Source organism: Pelobates fuscus, chromosome 3 (genome assembly GCF_036172605.1).
Source record: "Pelobates fuscus isolate aPelFus1 chromosome 3, aPelFus1.pri, whole genome shotgun sequence".
In the NCBI taxonomy this organism is placed as follows: Eukaryota; Metazoa; Chordata; class Amphibia; order Anura; family Pelobatidae; genus Pelobates; species Pelobates fuscus.
The window spans coordinates 276,935,097-276,945,341 of NC_086319.1; the positions used below are offsets into that span (position 1 = coordinate 276,935,097).

Sequence of the window (10,245 nt, forward strand, 5' to 3'; positions counted from 1 at the left end):
GGGTCAGCAACCTATTCGAGATGCCTTTGCACAACACTCAAGGCATATCAGGCGTCCCAATAGAACTTCAGATATTTTCTAATACAAACCAAGCAGTGATTGCAGGTAGTGAGGTACAATCATCAATTTAGGCATTGCAGTACTTATGAACAGGAATCCCAACAGGAGTAGAGAAGCCCTTAGCAGCTATCACCGTTCCTGCCCTTGACCTGTGCCTGGACCCCAGAGATGTCTCCCACACTGCTACATATACACAGCATTGCAGAATAAGCCTCCCCGTCATACAAATAGCACACAAGCACAACACCACTGACAATAGACACACTTATCCAAACAGCAGTCAAATGCAATACCAGAAGTAGTCCCACAACAAACACACCATTCCCCAAGCAGCCCATATTCATAGGTATCATACACAATACCACTGCTCAAAACATATATAATACAATGCTACAAAGCAATCATAAAATACATGCAGAATATGGCAGCATACACACCTCAGTTTAAAAAAAAAAAAATATATATTTTCTCTCTCTCCATCCGACATTCTGGGACATCATGATTTTGTTATGGCACAGTACTTCTTATATTTGCCAGAACCTTAAATGTCATAGTAATGCTTATTTGTAAAAGGCAACATTTAAAATCTTGTTAAAGGAAAAAAAAAAAATCCTGCAGTTCTTTATATGTATAGCCTCATTTCAGTATTTATCCTCCAGAAAGTGATTTCTCCCTCAAAGCGGTGGGTATACATGGAACAATATTCTCAGGCAGGTATGCAGTGTCTTAAACCGCTGCTTACCAATAAAAGTATTTTCCAAACAGCATGTATGAGCATTAGGAAGTATTAGAACACTTTTATTATTACCAAGTTATACACAAACTAAAGATTTTATGTATTGATCCCTTATATGTTAATTACTAGCACACATAAGAAATACCATCCTATTTTGAGATTCATTCTGTGAAATATGTTGACTTGAAATTTAACGAAACAAATGATATTCGGTTTCTCTACCATCTTGTTTCTGTATAACTACCTTTTGACAAAAAAAAAAAAAAACCCAAGGAAAAAACATACCAGAATAACAAATCCAAGGTTAAAACATATCAGTGCAAAAAAAAGTGTATGGAGTAAGAGATCACTCTTCAGACATAAGGAATTGAAATTCCAGAATAGCTTGAATGATATTTGTAGATTAATAAAGCTACAATAAAATCCAATACCCGTGGAAGGCAGGAGATTATCCTATGCTAATATACAGTCAGCTCTTTTGAAGGGCACGACCATTAGATTGTTTCATTTAGAGTTAATCTGAACGTTGGTACTGCCAGAATGCGATCTCTCCATCATCACTACATGAAGCCAGCAAACCAGACTCTTTAGGGTGCCATGCCACACAGTTAACGTCCTGGGAGTGGGCACGAGGCATATGAGCCGTTAGAGAAAAAGTAGGCTGCAGTGGATCAGAGCCGCTGTCTTCCTCAAAAACACGAATTGCATCATCTCCACAGGCTGTGGCAAGAGAATTTGTTGAACGGCTCCTGTATTGAACAGATCAAGGAGAAGATGCAATATCAGAGCAGTTGTCCCATCAAACATGTAAATATTGCACCAAAAGCACATTTAAATCCTCACCAATCTACATCGTAGACGGTCCTTGTATGGTAACCAGTCAAAGTACATACACACTTCCAACTCGCCTCATCTTTGCTCACTCCTAGATCAGAAAAAAACAAAACGTAATTGTTTCATGATGCAGAACAAACCACCTTAAAAAAAAGAACCATCAAGGATGGTTTCTCATTTGCTCACCAGAAAAACAAATCATCAGTGGATGTAAGTATAAAACATACCTCCCCGGCACAGCTCCGTTATTAGAAAATGTTTTAAGAGTAGAATACTTCAAACATGCTTTACTTACCAGAGAAATTTTGCATTGGCTTGTTAAATAAAAAGTTTGGATACCTCCAAAACTAGCACAACCCACAAAAAACATAGTTAACATCCCACATCTGTCAACACTATCCTTACAACCTGCACATTAGATAAAAAATATTTATGATCACTAAAATGTACGTTATTCTAGAAGAATCTTTAGTCACACATGGGTAAAGCATCTATGCTACTCATCTAATAATTTTGCATAGTTACATAGCTGAAAAGAGACTTGCGTCCATCAAGTTCAGCCTCTCACATGTTTTTGCTGTTGATCCAAAAGACGGCAAAAAAACGCAGTTGGAAGCGCTTCCAATTTTGCAAAAAACTAGGGGAAAAAAAATCCTTCTTGACCCCAAAATAGCAGTCAGATGTCTCCTTGCATCAAGCAGCTATTATCCCACTAATTAGAAATTATATCCCTGTATGTTATGTTTTTGGAAGTATGTATCCAATTGCTGTTTAAACATCTGTATGTACTCTTGATAAACCCACCTCTTCAGGCAGAGAATTCCTTCCTTATAGTGCTTACTGTAAAATCCAAAACACATCTGAAGTCCCCCGAAGTAATAAATCACCTAACCTTCTTCCACAGCAGCTCCTTGCTGCTTCCAGATGCGCACTGTCTTGTCATCACTGCAGGTGGCCAACCTCTCTCCATTTTGATCAAATGCCAAGCTCCACACAGTGGATGTGTGTCCCTCCAGTGTGGCACTGCACACCCAGTCATCCTCCTCTTCCCGGTACAGTTTGACAGTGTCATCATAGCTAGCTGAGGCCAACAACTGGGAGGAGAAAGATAAAGGAAGAGTCAGTAGTAAGAAATGTACATTATTATTAGAGGGGGGTAAGGAAAGAGCTCACTGCCTCCCAGATTTTGGGCTAGAAAAGAAAAAAGTGATTTTTGCAATTTGTTGAAGTTGATATGTGACAATCTAAGTCTCCTGTTCATTTTAGGTGGAGGCACATATTCAATTCCTGATTTTTACCCATTTTACTTGGAAGTAATAAGTTAAAGAACATCAAAATATAACTTTAATTCTCACTTACCTCCTGGTTAGGATGCCACACTACATGCTTCACATCTTGTGTGTGTGAGTTTAGCACACTGACACATTCATACTCCTCCTCTTCATCCACTGCAAGAAGGGGGACATGGTTTTAGGCATTGCAGCATATGCCTCTTACTCATAAGACTTATTTTGTTACAAAGTGAAAGTATTAAATTAAGGTGGGTGTAGATGTGTAAAGAGGCAATTGTCTACTGTAAGAACAGCACACCCACTATCTTTTTTAAAGCTTCACCAAACATTTTATTATCAAGTTAAAGAACAAGATTGAGCTGTCCTGAAACTCAATGCAGCACAAACTTCACATTTCCAAAAAAGGCTGCATAGCAGCAATGTTTACCCTTCATCTCCCTTGTTAAGACTGGCGGAGGACCCAGTGATAGCAATATACTGTGACTAAATCTTCAAACGTATTTGCCAAGATGGTTTATACCCTTGTAAAATTTTAAACTGGTCAGGACTCCAAATACATACAGAAAAAAAATACAAATCCCTTTGGGTTGAAGCAGCCTCCACTTCAGGGGCCCCAATCGAAGTGACCACAAGAAATTATACACGTTAGGGAAGCCCGTTACTCAAATTAAACAGTAATTCTTGCAGCTCTAATTGAGCATTTTTATCTCATGTATTAAGATTAGTGTAGGAGCCAGCGATATTGGAGGGTTTGAAGTAATGTTGAGTTTAAACGTGGCATGGCCATATGGTGTGACTAAAAAGTTTATACTGTATTTTATGTATGCGCTTTTCCCTTAATGTGTATTTCGCAAAGCTCACCTTCCCATACCCAAACACTTTTGTCACGGCTGCAGGTTGCTAGAAGATTTCCAGAGGGTGCCCAGGCTACTGATTTCACCTCATTTTCATGTCCCTCGAGAGTAGTGATACACTAAAATAAAAGAAAATATTGATATAACTTCTCTGGACAGTAATTTAATGCCAATGACCAAAGATCTAAGGAGAGCACTAAGTTGTTCAGAAGTGTTTAAGGCAGAGTAAAGAAATTACATCTTTAAGGGTTATTCCAAGCGATCTGAAATGGTGCTTGGAGTCTGTAGGTGCTGCACTTTAAAATGCGTCACATGCAGACATATAGCACATTACCTCTGGCAGAGTCATTGCCCAGAGTGGGAGTTCCGGGCTAGCTAATGTTAATTCTTTGCATATTAGGCATCTGTCAACAGCACATATCACGCCGGCAACATTTGGCAAGTGGTGGCACAGCCATCCCCTCTACCCCCAAACTGTCCAAGTCCTCCCCTCAACCGGTCCTCTGGGATGTCCTTCCCACTCCAGTGAGGGGGAGTGAAATCACTGGAGGAGGATCCGCCTGCAGGGAGAACTTGGGCTCAGCATGGGATTTAAGGTACAATTTTGCTTTTAAGGAGATCTCAGTTTTATTGCCTCCTACCTCAAAATCCTCTTTTTTCTTCATCCAAATGCATGTAGTGGCATCAAAGCTTGCAGATGCCAAGTAGTTTCCACAGGGTGACCAGGCTACTTTTCGCACTGTGCGTTGGTGCCCTTCGCCAAGGACTGATTTACACACCCAAGAAACATCTGAAAGTGGCAAACAGACATATTTTGTATCAATGTGATACAATGATGAAAACAATGTCAGAAGCTACCTGCTCCACTTTAATTTTCATTGTAGATGCCACAATTAGCAGTGATTTCTGTTTCAGAAATCAATTCAGCCTGGAATGAGCCTTTAACCCCTTAAGGACCAAACTTCTGGAATAAAAGGGAATCATGACATGTCACACATGTCATGTGTCCTTAAGGGGTTAAAGAAGTCAGCGATAAAGCAAGGAAAAACAAAATATAAAATACCCAAGTACTGATTATGTAATTGTAGAAGTCAGCAATATTGTGACATTTTACAACAGGGATGGAAACATGGCTGCTCTCCAGCTGTAAATACACATCTACACAGTTTCTGATAAACAAGTCACAGACAAAAAAAAATGACTAACAGCATAGAGGAAAAATGTTTGCAGCCAAAACCAACTATTCCTTACATTAGCCAATCCACTAGTATATATTGTAGCTGTCTCTCATTCTCATGTAGCCCTAATCACGTAAAGCATCTGCTTCCCACAGCACCCATACCTTACAGGACGCAAAGCACCAGTTGTTCGTCAGTTTCACATACAGCATTTACATCTTTGCCACTGTTATACAGGTATCCCATCAACCATTTCTCACTTTCTTATCATGGTCATAAAAACCCCCCACCACTCTCACATTTAAAGGGGCACTATAGTCACCAACAGCTTTTGCTTTTTGAAGCAGTTTTGGTGTATAGATAACGCTTCTGAAATCTCACTGCTCAATTCTCTGCCATTTAGGAGTTAAATCACTTTTGCTTCTGTTTATGCAGTCCGAGCCCTTCTCCCCTGACTGTGATTTAACACAGACTGCATAAAAAAAAAAAAAAAAAATACTGTTTCACTTTAAATCAGATGTGACCGAATTTAAACGTTTTTATCTCCCGCTCTGTAAATTAAACTTTAACCCCTTAAGGACACATGACATGTGTGACATGTCATGATTCCCTTTTATTCCGGAAGTTTGGTCCTTAAGGGGTTAATCACATACAGGAGGCTCCTGCATGGTCTAGCAAGCTATGAACAGAGAAGGAGACAATTTCTAAATGAACCCCTTAAGGACAGACTTACCTTCCCATAACCAATTGCACACATTCTGATCAAAACAAAACCTGGAATTTTACTATATGTTTGTTCAATCATAATTTACTTCTGTCCTATTAAAGGAACACTATAGGCACCCAGACCCCCTCAGCTCATTGATGTGGTCTGGGTACAGTGTCCCTATTGCACTTATTGCTGCAATGTTAAACATCTCCCAGACAGCCACTGAAGGTGCTTTTTGCATCCAAACGAACCTTTGGTCCGGTACCTGACGCTTTAAGTTCTCACGCTCTGCATGAAGATATCCAGTGTCAGATTTTTCCGGCTAGGAAAGCACTGATTCAATACTTTCCAATGTGGAGGTCTAATGCGCGTGCAGCATTTACTGCGCATGTGCATAAGCACCCGCTCATCGCAGAACGTCGGCGCTGACATAAGGTAATTAAATAAATGTTTTTTAACCCTTTATTTAATGCGGTAGGGGGGCACGATAGTTTTGCTTTGTATTCCTGGCACTATATGATAATTTCACATCAAATATTCATACATGAAACATAATTTAATATGAAGCAAATCTAGAAATTAAGAAACGTTATTGTTTTAGTTCTGCATGGAATTTTAACTGTGAATGTCATAATACTGTTGGCTTTCATTGCAAAAAAAAAAAAGACATGTTTGTATTCAGCGATGTCAGTACATCAGTACCCTCCCCTCCCCATGTACAGGTCTTATGGGGTTTTGCAAAGTTACAGGGTCAAATATAGCACGTTTCCTTTTTTAGTTTTTACACATTGAAAGTTGCCTTTCAGACCTTATGGCAGCTAAGGAATAATAATTACCCCCATCATGGCATACCATTTGCAAAAGTAGACAACCCAAGGTATTGCAAATGGGGTATGCCCAGTCTTTTTTTTTTTAGCAGCCACTGTCCAAAGTTAGTGTTCATATTTTTTTTTTTGTGTGTTTTTCACACACAAACTGCACCTTCACTGATTATATCATCAGCGGGGTATTACCTATATACCGTAGTGGCTTCATTAAACTAAAGTAGTTTTTTCAAGACTATAGTGTCCCATTAAATAAAGATGTAGAAGCAGAACAAAATCATGTTTTACCTTTAAATGAAAAACATATTCCATCTACATCCCCGTTGGCTTCCTACAGGTTAATATATTTCCCACAGGTTAATATATTTCCCACATACTATACTATTTATCTTGTGGAACTCACCGTTGTATCTAGGCAGGAGCTGAATGAGAGTGATGGGAGAAGCAGTCCATCAATCATACAATAAGAGACAACAGCAGCTAAACAATGATCCACTTAGATACACACGAGGCCTGTAAATGAGCCTACACAGCAGACAACTCAAACTCTGGCCCACCCACTACTCTTGTTCTAGGCTGGCTAATGACACCCTAATGAGGCTGCTGGCGGTGAAGGTACACCATCAACAACAAAGGGGTGCAACACCCCTGCACCGCTGCTGCACAGATAGACTCCAAGCACCATGATTGCTTTAAATCACCAAAGACATCATGATGATGCTTTAGGTAATCCTTCAACAAAAAGGGTGGAAGGTCATTCCTGTACATGCACACACCATCTTTGCCCCAAATCCGGATAATCCGATCGCCTCCACATGAGGCCAGTAATGTTCCGGTGGGATTCCATGCCACAAACCAGCAACGGGAGTCAGGGTGAGCAGAAACCCGAGTCAGCAGAGTAAGGGAGTCCTTCATCCTGGAATAACCTGCAGGAGAAAATAATCACAACTATAACCCACAGATCATCACCATCCACGATTTATGTCCCTCATCCTTTACATACATTAAATATATAAACCCTAAGTTTTCATCTTCTGAAACTCATATCTATCTTCACTCTTTGCAGTTTCATTCAGTTTCTGAAATACAATAGCAAAGAATTAAGACAATATTTCCCTTGACATATTCATTTCCTGCTCCACTACTGATTATAACAGTGTTCTGGAAAATTAGAGCATTTAAGGCAGCTATGTCACTCCAAAAAACATTATGAGCATATTTTAAAGGATGTCATATTTATGAAATGCTCAAAAAGAGTGCATTGGTATCTCAATGAAATTCAGACACAGTCAAAAGATAGCATAAGACAATTTAGCTAATAGCTAGACAATACTGTGAAGGCTGCGGAAGTCTATTGTGATCCCCCATAATGTTGTAATCTGGCACATGCACGAGAGCACCATACTGACATGGGCTCCTGGTGGATGAAGCATCATGAGCTGAAGATCGAATGTGGTGGCACCAACAGGGGGACAGCATAAGGTAAGTATAATTCACTGCACCCGTGGGCCACTGCACCAAGAGGAGATATCACCACGGGGAGTCTTTGCAAAATATGCAAGTCAAGAGAGGGTGACAGGTCTGCTATAAAACTAGTAAGCCAAATTAGCTAGAATCATGCACCCTTCTCAGGTAGGGCTGCAACAAAAGGAAATGTTTATAAGTCACTGATGAAGAAAATAAACATAATAAAAATAGAGCAGTGTACAGCAATCTAAATGCAAATGTAGTAATATCAACATGTCTTAAGAAGACGCACTTACACGTCTAATTTTAAGTTAGCTCTGGGATATAGACGCTATTATTACCAAAATCAATATTTTACTAGTAAATAGTGTTGCCACCCTAAATATTGTACATAATGAGCATAGTTGTTAAAGGGATATTCAAAAGACCATAACTACTTCATCCCATTACAATGATTATGCTGGAGTCCACTGGCATTACCCAATGGTTAAGTGTTAATCGGTTTCAAACTATTTAATACTAACAGGGTTATTAACAAAAGTAAGAATGGCTGGGAATTCATAAATAATGTCATATGTAAGGCAACAATAGCCAAAATGAACAGGGTTGACTTGGACAATTTTTTTAAAATAAGCTATTTCAGCCGAAATGTTGAAATTCACTTCCATTTCCCGACAATTCTCATGTCACTGTTAATGAAGGTGCTGGACACCCATGACTCCACAACACTGCAAGAGGTATCGCTATGGTGGAGTGCAATTCTGCATTAGCTGCACCAATTGTTTCCAAACAATGAATGGCAGTGATAGACATGGAGCACTGAGCTGATGCTCTGAGCCAATCACTGCCAACCATCTCTGTTCAGGCTCATGTGGCAGCATTTACCTGAGCAGCAGTGAAAACAACAGTTTAACACTGAACAGTTGACAGTGCCAGGAGACTCCAGGCACCATAACTTCAATAGTTATCATGCACAGACTGTCATTTTAATATACAGAAGCTGCTGTTTATCTGCGTATTCAGTAGCTCTGATAAAAGGAGCTTCTGCTCAGCAGGGTTTACATGATAAGACTGCACAGCCCAAGATGAGAGGCTTGTGATTAGTGGAGCCTCTTCCAGGTCTCAGCTCTTTGCTGCTGTTAGGTATCCCCCTTCTCCTACCTGCCCAATACCTTTTTAATGCATTTACCATATACTAAATAACGGAGGGGGGGACGCATTCTACCATGGAGTCGCTTTAACCTATACTCCTTTTACCATGGTATGCAATGTCCAGCCCCAACCCCTATGCAGTGAACTGGTTCATCTTATTATACAGATGCTTGGGTGGGTGGTGACTAAAGCTGAGTTGGACAATTTGTATAAAACATAACAATGTGAACAGCTAGCAGTTTACAAAATAGCCACATGTTTTGTAATCTGGATATTTACGAATACATCTTTAAATTCACACATTCTCTAGAAAGTCCCACATGCTGGGAATTAAGTGTAAACGTATAACTATAGTTAATAAACACTGTGGGTGCCAGCTGGGAATGCCACATCCCCATGTTTCCCTCGGACCCTAACTCCCCCATGGCAGTATGCAGGCTCCTTACACTGTGGGACCCTAACTCCCCCATGGCAGTATGCAGGCTCCTTACATTGTGGGACCCTAACTCCCCCATGGCAGTATGCAGGCTCCTTACACTGTGGGACCCTAACTCCCCCATGGCAGTATGCAGGCTCCATACACTGTGGGACCCTAACTCCCCCATGGCAGTATGCAGGCTCCATACACTGTGGGACCCTAACTCCTCCATGACAGTATGCAGGCTCCATACACTGTGGGACCCTAACTCCCCCATGGCAGTATGCAGGCTCCATAAACTGTGGGACCCTAACTCCCCCATGGCAGTATGCAGGCTCCATACACTGTGGGACCCTAACTCCATACACTGTGGGACCCTAACTCCCCCATGGCAGTATGCAGGCTCCATACACTGCTGGAAGGTCCACTAACTACTAGACCAGCCGGTCCATGTGGGACCCTCCATGCTGATGGCTTCACAGGCTTTACTTCCAGTGGGATATGAACTCTGCACACTTTTCACGTGCTGCCCGTCGGCCTGGATAATGGGTGTGATGCCCCCCCTGTCTGGCACTGATCCCTGGTAACCCGTGCCCCCGCCGTCACTCTGTGTACCGTGCCGTGCCCTCTCCTCACTCGCTTCCTGCTTCTCTCGCGCTGCCTGTCGGGACGTCACCAGGAGAACTACACTCCCCGGCGTGCCCTGCGTCGCTGGCTGACG

General features: G+C 41.1%; 1 protein-coding gene across 4 annotated transcripts; it reads right to left on the reverse strand.

Annotated features, from left to right (window-relative positions):
- Positions 1-1,180: 1,180 nt before the first annotated feature.
- CIAO1 (cytosolic iron-sulfur assembly component 1) lies at positions 1,181-10,232 on the reverse strand. 4 transcript variants are annotated; one of them, XM_063448616.1, is made up of 8 exons: positions 10,165-10,232; positions 7,264-7,413; positions 4,418-4,566; positions 3,784-3,895; positions 2,990-3,078; positions 2,523-2,724; positions 1,640-1,721; positions 1,181-1,545 (listed from the first exon to the last, which is right to left on the reverse strand). In XM_063448616.1, the coding sequence occupies exons 2-8, from the start codon at positions 7,400-7,402 to the stop codon at positions 1,311-1,313; spliced, it is 1,008 nt and encodes a 335-aa protein (XP_063304686.1). In that variant the 5' UTR covers positions 7,403-7,413; positions 10,165-10,232; the 3' UTR covers positions 1,181-1,310. The 4 variants fall into 4 exon arrangements, with proteins under 4 accessions (XP_063304686.1, XP_063304685.1, XP_063304687.1 ...); XM_063448615.1 differs by having other exon boundaries at positions 10,140-10,185; XM_063448617.1 differs by having other exon boundaries at positions 10,161-10,183.
- Between the last annotated feature and the right edge of the window lie 13 nt (positions 10,233-10,245).